This window comes from Protopterus annectens, chromosome 8.part0 (genome assembly GCF_019279795.1).
Source record: "Protopterus annectens isolate FY-2018-M chromosome 8.part0, PAN1.0, whole genome shotgun sequence".
NCBI lineage: Eukaryota > Metazoa > Chordata > Ceratodontiformes > Protopteridae > Protopterus > Protopterus annectens.
Genome location: NC_056741.1, coordinates 920,866,502 through 920,888,345, shown reverse-complemented (window position 1 = coordinate 920,888,345; position 21,844 = coordinate 920,866,502). Strand labels below are relative to the sequence as shown.

The 21,844-nt window shown below is 40.1% G+C and overlaps 1 protein-coding gene across 1 annotated transcript in view; it reads left to right on the top strand.

The window, feature by feature from the left end:
* Positions 1 to 21,844, top strand: part of UPK1A (uroplakin 1A) — a 199,850-nt gene that overhangs the window by 139,267 nt on the left and 38,739 nt on the right. Inside the window, exons 6-7 of the mRNA XM_044080443.1 lie at positions 1,879 to 2,058; positions 19,653 to 19,736. Coding sequence (XP_043936378.1) covers positions 1,879 to 2,058; positions 19,653 to 19,736 — 264 coding nt within the window. The remainder of the gene's footprint in view (positions 1 to 1,878; positions 2,059 to 19,652; positions 19,737 to 21,844) is intronic.

Genomic DNA, 21,844 nt, shown 5'->3' with positions numbered 1-21,844 from the left:
AAACGTGAACTACTATAGTAAAATGAATTTAATCTTCTAGTATAATATCTTAAAGAAATGAGGGCAAACAAATAATTGTAGGATACACCTCAGCCTGTTGGTGCATGAATTTTGGATGAAGCCAAAAATGATGGGGGAGACACCATGACCCCAAATCGGGGACAAATATTGCATTTATAAACTTGAAAACAAAACCTGTTGTAGGAAATTTAACATGCAGAATCTGACTACCACAAAGTATGAAATGCTTGTCATTATTTAATGATGCCATTCCTCAATTTGCCAGAAAGCCACAACTGTTTAAAAGGAATATACCAAAAGTGTAAGGCAAAAATCTAGATTCTCTAATTCTGGACAGCTGAGTGCTATTCCTTATTGAATAGCAGAGGCATAGCTAGGGTAGGGTGAAGGGGGCAGCTGCCAGTGATGGAGGGTTTGGTTGACTATGCAAATTGGTAAATAGTACATTACCCACATCATAACTGAATGAATGTCCCTACTGCTTGTTGTGGCCATGACATCATGGCTGAAGTGTTTAAGGGTTGTGTGTATGCTAAAATTTGTTTGCAGTAGAAGTCCTTTTTTTTTTGTCCTCAATTTAAAGTTGAGTGGGTGCCAGGTGTCAAATGGGGGATGGCAAAGGGTGCCAGAATAGCTTGTAGACTACAACCTTGCCCTTGAGTTGTAATGAGTACAAGTTGCATAAAGAATATAGTAAAAATAGATTAAGGCTCTAATGCAGACATAAAGCAGATGGGGATATTGACAGTGCTAGTACTCTGCAAACATTTGTTAAATCAGAGAGGTTTGAAAAGAGGAGGGATAAACGAGTTGGTCTACAACTTGGCAGCATGAGTAGACGAGACAGAGCTGTGGGATTTGAAGCTGTGACCTGCAAATCTACAACACTAAATTAACATAAATGAATCACTTTGGAAACATGGCTTCAGTAGTGCTACTTTTTTTTTTTGGGGGGGGGGGTTCAGTAGCAGCACTGAGGAAGTAAATTCTTATATTTGGTGGTGTCTTCAATTCTTATATTTGGCGGTGTCTTCAGACTGCCTTTTTATTTATATATTTTTTTAAGAGGAAATATTAGCAACTTGTTGATCTAAAATATTTCAGCAACCTTTTCATTTAAATAATGTTACTAAAATAAACACCATGGTTTAAACTGAAATGAAATGTGATTTTCTGTGGAGGGCAATCCTCCATACTTTTGCAGATATTGCTTTATACCCCAAATCTCCATTATAGTCCCAAGTTTGCGCTACTTCTGGGAGAGAAGTATTTCGTCTACAGTAACATCTTGCTGTGATTCTGTGAAAGGGGGGTTCTCCTGCTGTGACCTCCGTCTAATAAAGTGCATTTCAGTATTTCATCCCTTAACCAAATAGTTGTATACCAATTGTCCTACTGCTGTAATAGCTAAGTAGCTCCCTAAAAAAATCTAATCTGCTGAGAGAAAACTACAGAACTGATGTGCTTCCCATGTAGCAGAGTATGGGAATGTTCCTGTAGCATGGTAAAATTATATCCCACTCCAAAGGGAAGAGTCCTGTCCTAATGGAAGAGACACTCCGCTTGACAGATTGTGCTAAGCAACATAATGTTGTATGCAGTTTATTATTTAAAGATTGTTTTGTGTGACTATTTTGCTTTCATTGTGGAAAAAGTCTGAAATGCAGAACTCTACTACACTTGGTTAGAAGTCCTGTGTGGATCCTGTATCTAAACACTTCCTGAATTTGATCACTTTTTAATCGGTAGTAATTCATATTTCTATAAACATTTGCATGTTTTCTATTGTGTGGCAAGCTGATTTTTAAAAAGCTCAAAGTCATTATTACAAATCCTGTTTTTTTTTTTTCCCCTTAGCAAAACTGCTGTGGAGTTAATGGCCCCCAAGACTGGGTTAGTTATACTTCTACCTTCAGTAGTAAATATTCAGAGGACTATGCACCTTGGCCACTTCAGTGCTGTGTTCGTGATCGGAACTATCTAATAACTAACCAGGCTGCATGTACCATTGGCCACCAGAGCTACGTCCACACAAACGTATGTATCATGGGGGGAAAAAAAGTCTTTCAAATGTAAGAGCTTGGTTTTAATTGTTTAGAAAGCAGTGTAAAACAGTTTTGCCTCCTTGTTTACTTGAGCAGTTAAGCTACTGGCAATGGTTAGATGCTCAGATTAGAGTGGCAGATATTTGACAGATACAGATGAATGTATATGGACTGTCAATAGACAGCTGGCTACTGTAGATGAATAAATCACCACCACCACCACCATTGGAGAGAGCTGCAAACTTAATATCAGAATGATTAATTACTTTCAGGACTTTGTTCCAGTAAATATCACTTGTGAGTTGTCATCATTTGCAAAAGTGAAGAATGTAGCTTTTTATAAAGCTTCATCCATTTGTCTAGCAGACCTGAATGTCTAAGTTATGACCTTCACTCTTGCTCAACATCCTAAATTTTCCTGCTTGTCTGAGTGTGTCTTAATTTATTTGCCATTTGTTAACCGGGTTAGTCTGGCTGGGCAGATGCTGTTTTTCAGCAGAGACCTGAGGAGAAAACCTCCGAATACAAAATTTAAGTTTGTTACAATGGAGTACATATTTAAGCATATCTGAGAGCAGAGGCCCTTTGCTGTAATGGGTTGACCTGATACAAGTATTTCCTCCTGATTTATTACCTGGCTCTGTGCAGTTCTGCATTTTCTTTACTGCTCTTTAAAGCATGTGTGCTCATCCCACTGGAAGATGGGATGTTTGCAACTTGCTGACAATGGCCTTTTTCTAAATTCCAAGTCGTCCTCTGCCACTCTTGCAATCAAATATTAACACATGGCTACCTACAAAAATATGGGTTCCTGCATGCATTGTTAAAAGCCAGCAGAGGCATTATTTGTACTGTATGTAAAGTGCATCACATGAACTATTGGGTTCATATTGTATTGTCGAATGCTTATACATAGACACCTAAGCGTCAAAGGCTTACAACAGTGAATGGCCACCTTATCAAATTCTTTCCTTGGGAAAGAATTTGTGTGGCAGTTATCAGGGATTTGCCCTTTTCCCCCAATGTAGAGTGATCTCGGACTTGGTATATTTAGTTAGGGGGATTTGGAGAGCGAAGCCCCCAACTATATTTGTGTTTGTTTTGTTTACGGGCAGCCACTCAAATTCTTTCCTGAGGATATTGAAGACTTGTATGTAGGCTGTGACAAAATGCATATTTAAAATTGATGGCAAAAAAAGCTGCATGGGTGGTTAAGGTAAAAGTAACACTGGAATGGTGCCAAATGACACCACATGGGATGGTTGTAGAAGCAAGTTTGCTTTACTTTAGATCACCAAAAAAAAAAAAACTGAAATCAGTAAAACAATTATTTTTAATATCCTAGTAAAGCCCCTCAAAATTGTATTCCTCTGCTGGAGTTGAGAGAGGAAACTATCACTCACCATATGAGGTGGGTGCACTGATGTGTAGGACAATAGGAAGTTGTGGGCGTGGTATCCCTTTAGAGATTGGGAGGGTTCCTGTAATCCTTTCTGTATTAACCCTAAGTATTGCTCCTCTTAGCAAAGAGAAGACCTTGCAGTGGTTAAGGATGAGGTTCCAGGTTCTGTTGCCACTGGAAGTGTATCAACCTATTTCTTCACTTACCGTGGAGGTCTTGCTCGGTTTGTGTGATGGCTAGTTTGTCTTGGAAGTATATGCCTTATTCAATCCCCCTACTGCTGCCATATCTCCCAGCTAATGTCTCCAGAAGTGACACAAGCTGCAAGGAAGCATTCCACTCTTCAGATATAATCCAGATTGAGTAATGCATGCGAGTAGAGACTTTGTCTACTACCATAGTCTCAGTTTGCAGGTGATACTGTCTTGTCTACCATCTTTACCGTAGAGAATGCTTATGTCTGTGCAGTCACTGAGACATGGTTTAAAGCAGCGGAGAGCACACCAACAGTGCAAGGTTATAATGCCTTCCATTAATTTAGATAAGCTACTTCACAGGCATGGACTAAAGGTGGAGGTGTCTCTATTTACATCAAAAATAAATGCACTTCAAGGCTGGTCAAACAGGACAATGCACTTTAGCTGCTCCATGTTCAAATCACTACAGGCAAAATCCAATACCACTTCCTTGCAAGCTATAGGTCCCTCCTCCATGACCCAGAAAACCCATACTATGTATCCAGACGTATTAGAAACACTAACCATCCAACCCAATACCATACTCCTGGGTGATTTTTAATTACCCCTCTATTAACTGGGAATCCTATACGACACCAAACGTACATGCACAGAGATTCCTGGATTTTGAAAACAAACTCCGTGGACCAGACGGTCATTAACCAACTAGAGGTGCAACCATACTGGATCTGGTCCTCACTAATATGGGAGAATGCTGCACACCCCCTAGTTTAATGCCTTCCCTGGTTAGGTCAAACCACAAAATGGTCTCATTTTAAAGTAAGAAAAACCTGGACCCCCAGCTAAACCTAGAATATTCAGGAACTATTCTAAGGCTAACCTGCTACTAAGTGAGAACCTGGCAAAATTTCAAGTCCCCATAAACCCTGATAACACTGCTGCCTATGCAGAACTGTTCACAAACACTGTACAAGCATGTCAGTAGCTGCATAGAGGCAGCTGTACCCACCAGGAAGAAATACAGAACTAACTCCAAAAATTAGCCACTCTGGTGGAATCACAAAATCAACAGGCTGCATAACAGGAGGAAGAAAACCATGGCAAAAATTAGGAGGTGCAGCACCCAGCAGGATAAAAGCACTCTCATCAAACTAAACAAACAACTCTGAGGATAAATTGTCTACCAAAGCCAAATTTGAGGCAAGTTTGGCCTCCCAGGCCAAGGTCAACTACAAAGCATTCATTAGCTATGTCTGCAACCTTAAAGGCAGTACACAACTTTGTGTAGAGTTCATTAAATAGAAGTCTATACTTTAACCAAAAGATGTAGCAAACCTCCTGGCTGATGTGTTCTGCTCCAACTTTGCCTCTCTCCCCTCAACCTTCCCCTCAGAAAATAATACAACTCCCCCTACTATCAGTAGGTAACAAGTCATAATGCTCTCTCTAAGACCAAGCACACTGAATCAATGGGCTAAACAATGTCCCAGGATGCCTTCTAAATAGTATGAAATATGACTTGTCAGGGGTCTCTGGAATTACTATTTTAACAACCTCCAAAACAGGCTTTGTGCCTCATGAATGTTGAAGGCAACAGTCATCCATCACCTGCACAAAGGTGGGCCATCTGAACTTTCCATAAGTCTCACTAGTCTTGTATTTAAAGCCATGGAATGGTCTGGAGATGGATCCCAGTGAGAGACAGTAAATCTCCAGACACTGGACCCAACAGTTTGATTTTGTCAGGTCAGATCATGCCTACTCAGCCTGGTAGACTTCTTTGAGAAGATCACCAAAAAAATGGATGAGGGCAAAATCGTTCACACTGCCTACCTTGACCTGGCCAAGACATTTGACAGTGCCCTACTTGGGCATTGTTGACTAACTCAAGAGCCAAGGTAAAAACCCACAAGTCAACCAGTGGCTAGCCAACTGTGTCACATGACCTGGGAAATTTAGAATTGGGGGAGTCCACCTCTACAAAGACACCAGTCCCAGGTAGTCACTCAAAGATAACTCCTTGGTCCACTCCTTTTTGGCATTTACTACTCAGAAGATCAGGCCGATGTCCGTGATCTTTGGCTGACTAAATTTGCAGATTGCAAAGTAGGAGCTGTCCTTGAATGTCACACTGACACAAATGCTCTCCAGGAGAGGCGGACTTGAACAACTGGTGTCAGAGCTATGAACTAAAACTAAATGCTAAGAAATGCATAATGGTATCCTTGGGGAAAGTCATCCACCTCTGGTAACTACTCTTGTCGACAACACCTAGAGTTGACCCAGTAGTCGGGGACTTGGGGACACGCACAGTAATCTAGCTTTTGACAATGTTTATACAGTGGTGAGGGAATCATTTTATGTTGCGCAACTTGTAAAACAGAGGTATGGCATCTTAAGTTCAAGGAAGTTATTTCGCTGTATTTGGCATTCATCAGACCTGTCATGGAGTACAGTGCCTCTTTGGTATGTACCTAACCAGGCGTATCTAACAATTGGAACGTACACAGAGGTTCCTCACTAAAAGAATACAAGGAGCAAGTAAAATGTCCTGTGAAGACTGCCTCAAGGCCCTATCCTTGTATTCTGTCTCCTACTTGCTGTTGAGGGGGGGGTCTATGCCTGGCATACAGGGCATTGTCAGACCACACTCTGGACCTTCTGCATATACACAAAACAAACGGCACCAGAATTACCTATTCTAAAGACTTAACCTTGACTGTGATATAAATAGGACCTGCTGGAGAGAGTTATGTATCCCAGAGGGTTTATAATCACATAGTCTATCTCACTGTGCGATTTAATGATTGTGCATAAATCGGGAAGCAGAACATTTATTCTCAACCTTACAATAGCAAATGCCACTAAAACAAGGTTTGACTGTAGTGCAGATCGCACTAAAGTGGGATTGGGAAATATGTACCCTTTCCTCAGTGTAGTGTGATCTCTGTTGTAATATAAGTAGGGTAAAGGGTTTGGGGGTAGCCCCTGCAAAACATGTTAAAATATGATTACCCTATGAGCATTTCATTGAAGTTGAAATGTTCAACATTCGACTTCACTGAAATGCTCAGTTCGGCATTTATTGTGGTGGTGTGATTTCCAAACATTTTCTTCAGATATCTGCATTTTGGCCAGTAGTGTCAAACGTGATATTAAACCATCCCATAGACTCCCCCTCTATGGAACAGCCTCCCCATCCATGTGAAGCAGAGTTCCTCCCTAACCCAATTCAAGTGCAACTTGGACAAATTGAATGTGAAACAGGAAATCCCTCCCTGGTTTGGCATGTCTCTGTCTCTAATGGACACAAGTAACCTGTAAATGGCTCCTCTCCAGGCCAATGCTTACACTTATCAAGGATATCAGAACTTTTAGAGATTTGGGATGCATGGCTAGGCTTAAAAATTCCCTTGTGGTCATTGGGTTCTGTTTGTGCTTTTAGTGGTTTGTAATTATGGTGCACAGCTGCATATTTAAGTAGCTGTTGTGGGTTTTGCACATTTACACTAGTGTGAAAGGCATGTCTTGATAAATTCTGAAGTTTTGTTCAAGAAAGCACTACAAAAAAAGAAAATTATAAAAGTGTTTCTTACTGTGTGTAAGAATATAATAAACTGTGAAATTTCAAAGTTTTGTAGAAAAGATTTTTCAGAATGGCAAGTAAATAGTCCACCCATTTTATGTGCACTCCATTTGCTGGTCTAAAATGAATATTTGCTTGAATAGATGTGCACAAATGTACATTATATTTGAACAATTACAATAACTAGGTGAATATCTGCATTAAGTGGCAGTTTGAACAAATATTCATCACGTGAACTTCAAATGACCACCCCTCTCCAACGAAACCTTCTGTCTAGTATTTGATCTTTTAGATTGGTGAGGCTGGACATCCTGCATTCAGATCCAGCTGGTTTAGTAGCTCTGAAATGTATATCTTGGAAGATGCCTTTGTAAACAGTTACTCTTGGTTGTAGGATCTCTAAAATGCAGTATTCTATTTGTAGGAAATGGCCTTTGTGCTCTTTTTATTAATTGGATTTGGTGCCCCTTAAGACTGTTTTCTCAACACTGGTCTTTGAACTTTCATTAACCAGTCCATTTATTTTGCCATTTTCTTTCTGTAGTCAGAATCTAAGGGAAGAGAGCCTTTTCTACACCTCTGATGTGCAGTCAGGCTTGTGCTGTGCAAATTGCATGAACTCTGAAAAGCACAGACTTTGATAGACAGCAGTGTCTAATGCCCTATCCACTCACATTACTATTTATCTTTTATAGGGATCTAAACTCTTGTCTGAAAATACTGTAGTCAAGAGGCCATACTACAGTGATGTGGCAGATGTATCTCCCCCTCCCCAAAGGTATGTTAATTGTAGATGTTAATGTTCATGTTTCACTGTTGCATCATTCATTTGGTAATCTGCTGGCAGGTTGCCCTCAGTCGGCCTGAATTCCAAAGCATTGGGGTCTCTTCCATGACGCCAGGTCATCAGGGTATAAAACATGCAGACACCATTTTCTTTAGTCTTTCTTGCCGGGGCCCAAACAGAAGCATTTGGCCAGTCCCGATTGAATATTCTTAGTCTTCACTTCCCTTGGAACTTTTTTTTTTTTACGATGTCAAAAAGTTAATTGTATTACTTGTGGAAGCAAATACCTCATAAGGATTTCATTTATACTGTATTCCTTGCCTAGGCCCTGATCACAGGGGGTTTTTTATAAAAAATTTTTTAAAAAAATTTTTAAAAAAAAAAAGTGAAAAAAATTTTAAAAAAATTTTAAAAATTTTTTAAAAAATTTAAAATTTTTTTTTTTAATAAATAAAATTTTTAAAAAAAAAAAAATTTTTTTATTTAAAAATAAAAAAAAAATTTTTTTAAAAAAAATTAAAAACAAAAAAATTTTTTGGGAAATTCCCAAAAATTCGGGGGGTTTTTTAAAATTTTATCTTTAAAACCCCCAAAAAATCCAAGTTGGTGGAAAAACCCAAAAAACCCCAAAATTTATACAATACTTTTATAAATTTTTAATGTTTTTTATAAAACCACAAAATGGTCTCATTTTAAAGTAAGAAAAACCTGGACCCCCAGCTTAAACCTAGAATATTCAGGAACTATTCTAAGGCTAACCTGCTACTAAATTTGAACCTGGCAAAATTTCAAGTCCCCATAAACCCTGATAACACTGCTGCCTATGCAGAACTGTTCACAAACACTGTACAAGCATGTCAGTAGCTGCATAGAGGCAGCTGTACCCACCAGGAAGAAATGCAGAACTAACTCAAAAAATACTCTGGTGGAATCACAAAATCAACAGGCTGCATAACAGGAGGAAGAAAACCATGGCAAAAATTAGGAGGTGCAGCACCCAGCAGGATAAAAGCACTCTCGTCAAACTAAACAAACAACTCTGAGGATAAATAGTCTACCAAAGCCAAATTTGAGGCAAGTTTGGCCTGCCAGGCCAAGGTCAACTACAAAGCATTCATTGGCTATGTCTGCAACCTTAAAGGCAGTACACAACTTTGTGTAGAGTTCATTGTAAATGAAGTCCCCTATACTTTGCCAAAAGATGTAGCAAACCTCCTGGCTGATGTATTCTGCTCCAACTTTGCCCCTCTCTCCCCCTCAACCTTCCCTCAGAAAATAATACAACTCCCCCTACTATCAGTAGGTAACAAGTCCTTAATGCTCTCTCTAAGACCAAGCACACTGAATCAATGGGCCCAAACAATGTCCCAGGATGCCTTCTAAATAGTATGAAATATGACTTGTCAGGGTCTCTGGAATTACTATTTTAACTGTAGCCTCCAAAACGGGCTTTGTGCCCTATGAATGGAGAAAGGCAACAGTCATCCTTCTGCACAAAGGTGGGCCATCTACAGACCCATAAGTCTCACTAGTCTTGTATTTAAAGCCATGGAAAGAATTATCATGGAGATGGATCAGTAGAGACATAGTAAATCTCCAGACACTGGACCCAACCCAGTTTGATTTTTGTCAAGGTCAGATCATGCCTACTCAACCTGGTGGACTTCTTTGAGAAGATCACCAAAAAAATGGATGAGGGCAAAATCGTTCACACTGCCTACCTTGACCTGGCCAAGACATTTGACACAGTGCCCCACTTGGGCATTCTCACACATCAACCTGTGGCTAGTCAACTGGGTTACATGACCTGGGAAATTAGAATTGGGGGAGTCCACCTCTACAAAGACACCAGTCCCAGGTAGTCACTCAAGGATAACTCCTTGGACCACTCCTTTTTGGCATTTACTACTCAGATGATCAGGCCAATGTCCGTGATCTTTGGCTGACTAAATTTGCAGATGATTGCAAATTAGGAGCTGTCATTGAATGTCACACTGACACAAATGCTCTCCAGGAGAGGCGGACTCAAACAACTGGTGTCAGAGCTGTGGACTAAACTAAATGCTAAGAAATGCATAATGGTATCCTTGGGAAAAGTCATCCACCTCTGGTAACTATTCTGTTGACAACACCTACAGTTGACCCAGTAGTCAGGGACTTTGGGACACACACAGTAATCTAGCTTTTGACAATGTTTATACAGTGGTGAGGGAATAATTTTATGTTGCGCAACTTGTAAAACAGAGGTATGGCATCTTAAGTTCAAGGAAGTTATTTCACTGTATTTGGCATTCATCAGACCTGTTATTGAGTACAGTGCCTCTTTGGTATGTACCTAACCAGGCGTATCTAACAACTGGAACGTACACAGAGGTTCCTCACTAAAAGAATACAAGGAGTAAGTAAAATGTCCTGTGAAGACTGCCTCAACGCCCTATCCTTGTATTCTGTCTCCTACTTGCTGTTGAGGGGGGGGTTTATGCCTGGCATACAGGGCATTGTCAGACCACACTCTGGACCTTCTGCATATACACAAAACAAACGGCACCAGAATTACCTATTCTAAAGACTTGACCTTGACTGTAATATAAATAGGACCTGCTGGAGAGAGTTATGTATCCCAGAGGGTTTACAATCACATAGTCTATCTCACTGTGTGCGATTTAATGTATTGTGCATAAATCAGGAAGCAGAACCATTAGTGCAAGTACTATATTCTCGAACCTTACAATAGCAAATGGCCACTAAAACAAGGTTTGACGGTGTAGTGCAGATCGCACTAAAGTGGGGATTGGGAAATATGTACCCTTTCCTCAGTGTAGTGTGATCTCTGCGTTTGTATATATAAGTAGGGTGAAGGTATGAGGGGGTGCAGGGGGGCTAGCCCCCCTGCAAAACATGTTAAAATATGATTAGCGGCTATGAGCATTTCATTGAAGTTGAAATGTTCAACATTAGACTTCACTGAAATGCTCAGTTCGGCATTTTATTGTGGTGGTGTGATTTCCAAACATTTTCTTCAGATATCTGCACTTTCGGCCACAGTAGTGTCAAACATGTGATATTAAACCATCCCATAGACTGCCCCGTCTATGGAACAGCCTCCCCATCCATGTGAAGCAGAGTTCCTCCCTAACCCAATTCAAGTGCAACTTGGACAAATTGGATGTGAAACAGGAAATCCCTCCCTGGTTTGGCATGTCTCTGTCTCTAATGGACACAAGTAACCTGTAAATGGCTCCTCTCCCAGGCCAATGCTTACACTTATCAAGGATATCAGAACTTTTTAGAGATTTGGGATGCATGGCTAGGCTTAAAAATTCCCTTGTGGTAGTTAGGTTCTGTTTGTGCTTTTAGTGGTTTGTGATTATGGTGCACAGCTGCATATTTAAGTAGCTGTTGTGGGTTTTGCACATTTACACTAGTGTGAAAGGTGTGTCTTGATAAAATTCTGAAGTTTTGTTCCGGAAAGCACTACAAAAAAAGAAAATTATAAAAGTGTTTCTTACTGTGTGTAAGAATATAATAAACTGTGAAATTTCAAAGTTTCGTAGAAAAGAATTTTCAGAATGGCAAGTAAATAGTCCACCCATTTTATGTGCACTCCATTTGCTGGTCTAAAATGAATATTTGCTTGAATAGATGTGCACAAATGTACGTTATATTTGAACAATTACAATAACTAGGTGAATATCTGCATTATTAAGTGGCAGTTTGAACAAATATTCATCACGTGAACTTCAAATGACCACCCCTCTCCAACGAAACCTTCTGTCTAGTATTTGATCTTTTAGATTGGTGAGGCTGGACATCCTGCATTCAGATCCAGCTGGTTTAGTAGCTCTGAAATATATATCTTGGAAGATGCTTTTGTAAACAGTTACTCTTGGTTGTAGGATCTCTAAAATGCAGTATTCTATTTGTAGGAAATGGCCTTTGTGCTCTTTTTATTAATTGGATTTAGTGCCCCTTAAGACTGTTTTCTCAACACTGGTCTTGGAACTTTCATTAACCAGTCCATTTATTTTGCCATTTTCTTTCTGTAGTTAGAATCTAAGGGAATAGAGCCTTTTGTACACCTCTGATGTGCAGTCAGGCTTGTGCTGTGCAAATTGCATGAACTCTGGAAAGCACAGACTTGTCCCCTGTGTATAGACACCAGCAGTGTCTAATCAAAGCCCTATCCACTCACATTACTGAGTGCATTATCTTTTTATACCGGGCATCTAAACTCTTGTCTGAAAATACTGTAGTCAGAGGCCATACTACAGTGATGTGGCAGATTTATCTCCCCCTCCCCAAAGGTATGTTCATTGTAGATGTTACAGTTGATGTCCATGTTTCACTGTTGCAATCATTGCATTTGGATAATCTGCTGGCAGAGGTTGCCCTCAGTCGGCCTGAATTCCAAATTGCATTGGTTGCTGTCTTCTCTTCCATGACGTCAGGTCATCAGGGGTATAAAACATGCAGCAGACACCATTTTCTTTAGTCTTTCTTGCCGCGCAGTGCCCGAAGCAGAAGCATTTCTCAAGTTCCAGTCGGCAGACTACTGAAATTCGTGTAGTTTCAGAACTGAAGTCTTCACTAAAGTCTTCCCCATTGCGGAAGCTTTTTTTTTTTTTCTTGCTTTTTACGGATGTCAGAAAAAGTTAATTGTATTACTTGTGGAAAGCAAATACCTCATAAGGATTTGCATTTATACAGTATTCCTTGCCTAGGCCCTGATCACAGCGTGTCTGGCTGTCAATTTTGTGCTAGATTTAACCAAAGCACTATTGAGTATCGGTATATTTTTGCATCAAAGTATTTCGGAAACCGATTTAACTACCCAGAAATGAAGGATAGCAATCCGACTACCGGAGTACATAAAAAAATTCAAAGAAAAGGACAGAGAAAGGCAGTCGAGATCCAAAACCAACGAAGCTTCTCCTAAGCCAGTCATTGGTACTCTGTGAGGCGCTTTCGCAGCCCCTGATACCCACTACTTTCATGTCGCAGGCCTCTACCGACACCCATGGGGAGTCCGGCATGCCACAAGATACTCAAGGTATTGGACCAACGGATGTATCTCCCTTAGATGGGTCCAGAACCGCTGAGCAGGCATCAGTTTCTGAGGGTGTTTTTAGACCTCAACATTTGTATATCAAACCGACAGCTGCAAAACCAAAAACAAAAGCAACTTCTAAAACTAAAAAAAAACTACTCATGAGCCATGTGCATAGGCCTCTATGCCTAAAAAAAAATTATCAAAATGGCTGAAGACCTCATTTACCTTGATCAGGGGTACCCATCCCCCTCCAGGTAATAGGCCTAGGCAAGCCACTGACTATGAATCTTCAAATCTGGTTTCTATTTATTTTGATTCCTCTTCTGATCAGGAATTATCTATTCCTCCCTATGAGGATTTTGATGCTGAGGAGTTTATTCCATCTGCATCTCCTCCTGAGGATTATTCATTTGGAGAAACACTGCATACTTTGAGGGAGCATTTTCACTGGGAGAGTCCAGACTTCTCAGAATCAAGAAAGAGGCTCAGGGATTTCCTTCTCCCTCAGCACAGGTCTTTAGCCATTTCCCCCTGTCCTAGACATTGTGGATGATGTGTTTTCGAAGTCAAGCTTGACTCCTGACTCTCTACCTCCGGCTCCCAGTAAGCCTGATGGATATTACTGGGTCTCTGACTCTCAAAGTTTTATTTAGAAACCCTGCTGCTGATCCTGAAACTATTTCACAGGGTCCAAAGGGAGTTAAGGTTTCGACAGCAAAAAATCCTACCCCCCTCTGGACAGATGGGGGGAAAAAAGGTTTATACATCTGCAACCTTGGCAATCAGGGCCTTAAATTGTCAATTTCATATGCTCATTCCCTCCAGTAGAGCTCTTTTTTGAGTGTACCTTTAACCCCTAGTGGGTGGGGCTTCAGCATTTAAAAATTTAAGTTATCACCTTACATTTTTAACAAATACCCATTGACAGAGGTCGCATATCAATAAAATTGTTTGCTATCATGTATGCTTCAAGATAAAATTTTCCGATTCCTTGTATGTAACATGGTTTTGGAATTATTAATGCAAATATGAACAGGCAATATTTGACACCTAGAGGAGCAGTAGGGTGTTACTGCAGAAATGCCTGGAGACGTCACTCGGCTGTAATGAGTTTTAAGTACCAACAGCATGTTATGGGATTGCTGAAACAGAAAATGTTTATTTCAGAATTGCAGGAATTATTGCATGCAGCTGAACAAGTAGGAAAGCATACTTTGCAATGTGGATTTGATTCCTTAGAGGCCTCGTGCAGGGCTGCAGTTACTGGATCTGTGATTAGGAGGCATGCCTGGTTAAAGGAACACAATTTGCCTGAGCATGTTAAAGCTAAACTGCGAGATGCACCTTTAACAGTTTGCATAGACTTAGCTTTGTCTTCCATTTTCTTTAAAACCTCTTTTGCTTTAATACCAAACAGAAAATCATGCTGTAAAGATTTTTTACAAGTGCAGCCACAAGATTCAGTAGACACTGGCCTACAAAAAATTGGTCCTTTCCTCTGTCCAAGCTGAAAGGGGCAAATCCAGATGCCCTAAGGGTTCCAGATACCAGGTATAAGATTCATACATGTCAAAGGAATGGGGCGCTTCCACCTCCAAATCTGGAGGAGATAAAGCGCAAACCTACAGAAAGCAAATCCCAATGACTTCCCTCTGCCTATACCAAGCACTTATCTTTTGGCAGCACCCATATGGGGAAAATTAGCACTTTTTGCTCAAAATTGGCAGTTAATAACCCAGGACAAGTGGGTACTGAACCTGTATCACAGAGATGCAGATGCTATTTCCACGCTCTGCCAATGGCAAATGGTTGGCCAGATCTGCCAAAAAAAAATCAATGGGCAGAGGCACAGAAACCGGTTACATCCCTCATGGATATGGGGGCCATTCAGATAGTACCAGAACAGGAAAAAGGACAAGTTTTTTACTCAAGACTGTTCTTGGTACCCAGAAAGGACAAGGCCTGGTGGCCAATACTGGATTTATCGATTTTGAACACATACCTTTACATTCCAAAATTCAAAATGCTCACTTTGCAGCAGCTTTCTGCCCATGCTAGGCAAGAATGCTTGGCTGGTGACATTAGATCTAAAAGAGGCATACCTGCATGTCCCAGTAAGACAATCATGCAGAAGATATCTCCAATTCAAGGCTGGCTTAATGCATTACCAATTCTCTGCACTGCCCTTTGGCTTATCTACTGCACCCAGGGTCTTTACAGAGTGCCTGGCACCAGTAATTGCATTTTGCAGACAAAGTACACAAATATATCCTTACTTGGATGACTGTCTCATTCAAGCAGAGAACAAGGACATTCTTTGACATCTGGTGTTTGTGAAAAGGCTTCTAACATGCCTAGGGTACACAATAAACGAAAAGAAATCACAACTGGTACCCTCTGAAGAGATAACATTCCTGGGTGCAAGCTTGAATGCAGCTGCCTAGATGGCTTACCTCACGCCAGACAAGCAAAGGCAACTGACTACTTCAAACTGATGGCAACAAAGACCCAGCTATCTGCAAGACTGCAGGCTCTGGGCTTCATGGCATCCTGCATCCTACTGATTCCATATGCAAGACTGTATATGAGGAAACTTCAGTGGTACCTGAAAAGTTTATGGAGTCAACATTCTCAGTCTGGAAGCAATGATTACTCTCGTACCCTGCCTGCAACAGGAGTTTCTATAGTTGGCAAAGGCATGTCACCAAAACATGGGATGGCCCTTCACTCTCCCCACTGCCAGCCAAACCTTAACGGATGCATCAGATTATGCTTGGGGGCCCACATGGCAGGAAGCGACATTCAGGGCATATGGACCCCAAAACAAATGCATCTGCATATCAACCAGAAAGAGATGCTAGCTGTTCAAGATGCTAGCTGTTCAAAATGCCCTAACAGCCTTCAAGGACTTACTTCATCCAGGACAACTACTGATAAAGACGGACAACACCACAGTCATGTGGTATATAAACAAGCAAGGAGGCACACACTCATACCCCCTTTGCAGATTAGCCATGGCACTGTGGGACACTGCTTTGACCTAAATACATCTTCAAGCTAAATTCCTGCCAGGAAAACAAAATACACTGGCAGACTATTTAAGCAGAAACCTTATGGATCCTCACGAGTGGAAACTAAATCCACAAGTCATCAGCATAACAGAGAAATGGGGGAGCCCAGACATAGATTATTTGCTTCTCCACAAAATTATCATTTGAAAAGATTCTGCACAAGGAATTATCACAGGCAAGCATGGAATGTGGACACCCTATCCTTCAGTTCTACACCTTTCCTTCTCTGCCTCTTCTCCCAAAGGTCCTCCTAAAAGTCAGACAAGAGAAACCAAAGATGATACTAATTGTACCGGACTGGCCCCGCTAGTACTGGTACCCAGTCCTAAGGAACTTGTCTCAATACCCAGCTTGGACCTTACCTCAAAGACCTCAACTACTGTCCCAGCAAAACAATCGGATCCTCCACAATCCACTACAGACACTGAACCTGGCAGCATGGCTGATCATGTAGTTATACAAACACCTCTCAGTAAAGCTGTGATTGATGTCATTTTGAAAGCCAGAAGGCCTAGTACTAGAAAATCTTATGCTGACAAATGGAAGAGATTCTGTGCTTGGAATCGAGCACAAAGATCTGATACAGCAGAACCAAATATTCCTCAGATATTACAATACTTAACTGAGATGCTTGACAAAGGCCTGTCTTTATCAAAATCCATGCCTGTGCTATTTCAGCTCATTACAACACAGAGCCACCAATTTTTTCTCATCCTTTACTAAAGCAGTGTATTAGAGGAGCCAAAAATTTAAGGCCTCCTAGAAGATCGCCATTACCTGCATGGGACCTCAATTATGTGTTGGAAAAGCTCACCCTGCCTCCATTTGAACCAGCTGCTACTGCTGATGTAACGTTCTTATGGAAAACAGCTCTGCTACTAGCAATACTTTCAAGAAGAAGAAGAGTTTGAGAGCTACAGGCCCTCATGGCTGTAGAGCCTTTTATCATATTTTACCCAGACAGGGTGTGTCTGAAAACAAATCCTACTTTTATACACAAGATGTTTTCCAGTGTGGCTCTTAACCAAACAATTTATCTGCCAACTTTTTATCCAAATCTGCAGAACAAAGGGGAGATAATTCTGCATTCCTTGGACGTACACAGACAGTTAAGATTCTATTTGAGCAGGACTAAAGCTCTTAAGAAAAACTGAGTGATTTACTAGTGTCATATGCTGCAGGATCAGAAGGAAAGGCTATTTCAAAGCAGACCATTTCAAAGTGGATAAGCCACTGCATCCGTTTCTGCTGCTTACACCATGGTAAACCTGTACCCAAGGGCATTGGGTCTTATTCCACCAGAGCTGCAGCTACTTCAGCAGCCTTTCTCAGAGGAGTACCAACCAAAGACATTCTAGAGGCTGCTACTTGGAGTTCTGTTCACACCTTTACAAAGCATTATCATTTGCCTCTAAGTCCAGGGCAGGCTTTGCCACTGCTGTGCTGCAGGGCCTTATAGCTGCACCTAATGCTGTTTAGCTCCAGCCTCCCATCCATAGCTTTGGGATTCTACCCAAATGTAATGACTGCAACAGTGAAACATGAAGAACGTAATACAGTTGTGTACACTTACCATAAATGTAGATGTTGGTGTATTCACTGTTGCAGTCCAGGTTACCCTCCCGCCATCCCCCTGTCATTCTTGAGTTTCTTTACCTTCATCTACAAGCATACAAACCACATAGGTTGTAGAAGATGAAGGAAAAGTTTATATTGATGCATGTATATATATCTATTTTTGCTACCTTTTTGGGGGCACCCAGGGCAAGAAAAAAAAAAAAAAAAATGGCATCTGCTGCATGTTTTATACCCTGGACATCATGGAAGAGAAGACAGCAACTGACGCAGGACCCAAGACTTTGGAATTCAGGCCGACTGAGGGCAACCTGCCAGCAGATACCCAAATGTAACGACTGCAACAGTAGCAGTGAATACACGCTAGCCTCTACATTTATGGTCATTGCTTGGACCACTGTTTCAGGAGTTGGACTACTCATGCAAATCTGTTTCAAGGCTGTTGATTTGTAGCTCTTGCCTGTTAGTCTCCCCCAGGCTATTGCATTCCCTAGAGGTTTACTTTGTACTGCTTAAGGTAGGCATTGCAGAAGACCTCTGGGACTGAATGCAAGGAATAGTACTCACCACATCAGTCTGGGAAGCCTTCTGAAGTGGGTGTTTACCTTCCCACCAACACCCAGCACCCTGTGTTTCAGTACATTCCCACCAACACCCTGTGTTTTGAATACATTCCCTAAGTGGCTGCATATGATTTTTCTCAAGTCTGACAAATGTGTAGTTTAAGTCCTTGTATCCTTCAGGTTGTATGCAGTTGGCACTGGGAGTATAAATTTAGATCAGGGTCTGTGTGCTTCCCTAACCCTTTATGGGTTACCTTGATACCTACATACTTTGAAGAGGCATGTATACCCCACAAAGTGTAGGTACATCCCAGGCTGGGGATGGCAAAAGGAACAATTGCTCACTACAGATCTTTACAGATCGACTAACATAGGTTATAATCTTCCTTCGTGTGTTGGTCATGTTTGGCTGTTTGTACATTTGCATGCTACTTTGTAAAGTACCAACCAACATGTTCTCTACGGTAAATACTTTCAACCACATCTCATGAAACACTTGAGCATGCCACCAAGGATACAAAGTAAACTTTCTCTAGTGACATCTGTGTAGGGGAAAGTAAGAATTGTGTGCCTATATTCTTTTTAATGGGCACTCTGCCACACATGCCTGGCAATTAAACTATATGGATGCAGTTCATAATACCCTGTGGTAGGATGCAGTTCATAATACCCTGTGGTACGTCACTGAAGGAACATCTACATTTTCTGGGGCTTCAGACTAGTCTGAAGAAATCTCCCTTTGGAGATGAAAGCGCTCACTTGTGGTTCTATAACAGCGTAATTACAACGTGTTTTCGTGTGTTTTATTGGATTTTATCTTGTGCCATGTTATAGTGAATTAAACTTGATGTGCAACAGCTCTGTTGTCCTCAATATATATCTGCCATCGATTCTTTGGATTTGTGCTTTGTTTAGATTTATAGTGACAAAGGCAAAAACATTCATCATTACAGTCCTGAAGCGTGCTGCTTTTAATGCTCATCACTGTGTTCAGAGGTATTAACATTTTCTTAGTGTAAATTTTATCAATTGAAACATTTGTACATGCTGAAGGAAGTTAAAGCACCATCAAATGTAAGGCTTGCTTAAGGGTTTCTGGGTTAGCCTACATCTGTGAAGAAAGCACACTTAATTATGACAAATGTTCATTTAATCTTCTCTTGAAGACAGTAAGTTATCCATTTCAGTAATCTCAATCGGTTGTCTGTTCCAGGAAGCAAGGGTGAGTTTCTGAAGGATTGTTTTCACAGATGAAATGAGAAACTGGTTGAATTCATTGAGTAGACAAGTTTCTTGTACTGTACCAAAAATGGCCAAAATGTTCTTATTTTACCTTTTTTGCCTTTTCCCTCCAGGGCTGCTTTGATTACATCAGGACGGCTGTTAATAACTATGCTTGGGGAGTTTCTTGGTTTGGTTTTGCCATACTTATGTGGACTGTAAGTATAGTAGTTTCATTTACAGACTCAGTTATTCATTGTTTTTTCACATTTATTTTGTTTGAAAATAGTTAAAGTTGTAGGATACTGTAAATAGCAACAAAAAACTTACAGTAAAGAGGGGATGAAAGAAAAGCATGCCAACAAATACAGCAATAACATATAAAACTATATATACGATTATTTCCAAGTGTGGAACATGCTTGATTTAGTTTATTAAATCAGTGTTTAAGGAGTAAAGTTGAGAAATGGAGCTTAAAGAAATTAAGTCTATACAGTATATTGTAAGAAAAAAGATATTAAGTGGACTCTGCATTTTATTCGTGTAAGGAAGATTACTAGTATAATCAATGAAGGTTTAGGTAATCCATAATCTTTGCCCAACTTTCCATGAGAAAGGAGTTTTTTTTCTGTTCTGTAATATTTCAAAGACATAGATCTTGTAGCCATTTCCTTGAAAAAATTCTTGGCTATATGTTTTTACCATCAAGCCAATTTTGTGTGATGTACAGTTTGATTAGTTAAAATGCTATTAGATTATAGGAATCTTTGAAATGCCTTCTTTAGAGGGGTAAAATGAAGAGCAAAATTCCTAGAAAGAAGTTTATCATAACTCCATTCTTAGTTTACATTTTAGGGAGTGCCAGAGTTTACTAGAGTGTTTTCATCCCCAGAGTCCTATGCCTTCTGATATAAAAGATCTGGGAAATGGATGCTAATTTGGTTGATTAAGTAGGTTTATAAACAGTATAACATTTTAATGAGGATAAACTTCGGGGAAAATCTATTTTTGTTCAGTAAGTTGAATATCTGTGTGTGGGGTATATTTGTACGAGCTGGATATTGAGCAAAGCCGTAATTCATTAAATGGATTGATATTGATAGAATCTAATTTCAGGATAGTACATCTTTCATGTATTGGGTAATAGATTTGCTTTACCGGAAGGGGGTCTCCCTATCCTAGTTTGATTTTTGTCTGTGGTCAGCTGAAAGTAGAGTACTGTTAAAGTCCCAGTTCCGCTTATACTTAATCAAGGAAAGGTAGTAAAGTCAAACTTAATCAAGGAAAGGTAAGGTAGTAAAGTCAAACTTAATCAAAAGGTAGTAAAAAAACTCAACTTCAAAAAGTCACAGATCAAAAAGGTCAAACTTAAATCAAAAAAATCAAAGGATCAAAGGTCAAACTTGATCAAACATTTGCCTGTTAGGATTCAGGCTGATTTGGTGTGATAATTTGAGATGTTTTTTTGTTTGTCTTTTGGCTTTTCCCAGTTAGGGGTCGCCACAGCGGAACTCTGGTCTGCTAATGATTGGCAGTTGGTTTTTATGGTGTCGAGTTGCCAGCCTGATGCTCAACCTTCATCGAAGGCACGCTCATTCAATGCATGTCTTTCGAATGCCCACTTGACCGCAGGGAGGACATGCAGACTCCACACAGAAGGCACTCCCAACCCAAGCAGAGAATCAAACCTCTTGCTGTGAGGCAACAATTTACTAGCTATATATTAGTGCAGTTTAATAGATATAATATCTTTTTGTTCTAGGAATAGAAGAGGGTAAGGAATTGCATTTGTAGCTCTCCAGGTTATTGTGACAAACTTTGTATCCATAAAAGCTGCCATAAGTTTGATTTTATTTGGGCAGGTAATTTTATTATTTTAATAGTCTACTAGAATTTATGATTAGATATTACAAGAAATCAAGCAGTCCTAAGCCACCTTGTATTTTAGGTAGAGTTAATTAATGAGCTACTCTGTTCTGGGATGACCAGATACATTTAGCTATGACTGAAATAATATATTTACCTCCATTTCATCTAGTGTACACTACATTTAAAGTGAACTTTTATTATAGGTAGAATGTTCATTTTAACTAATGCAATTTTTGAAAGGAAGGAAAATTTCAGCTTCTCCCATCTTGTAATGTCATTCATTATGGTGGACAGTTTAAGTTATCCTCAATATTTCAATGTTGGATCTCCTCTTTGTTTTATGCTTTTTTTTGGTTAATGTGAAGATGGACTGAAGGCCCATGTTAAAATTAAGGTTAAGTTATTAATTAATGCAACATTTAGCAAGTCCCTTTTCTTCTAATTATCTTTTTACATT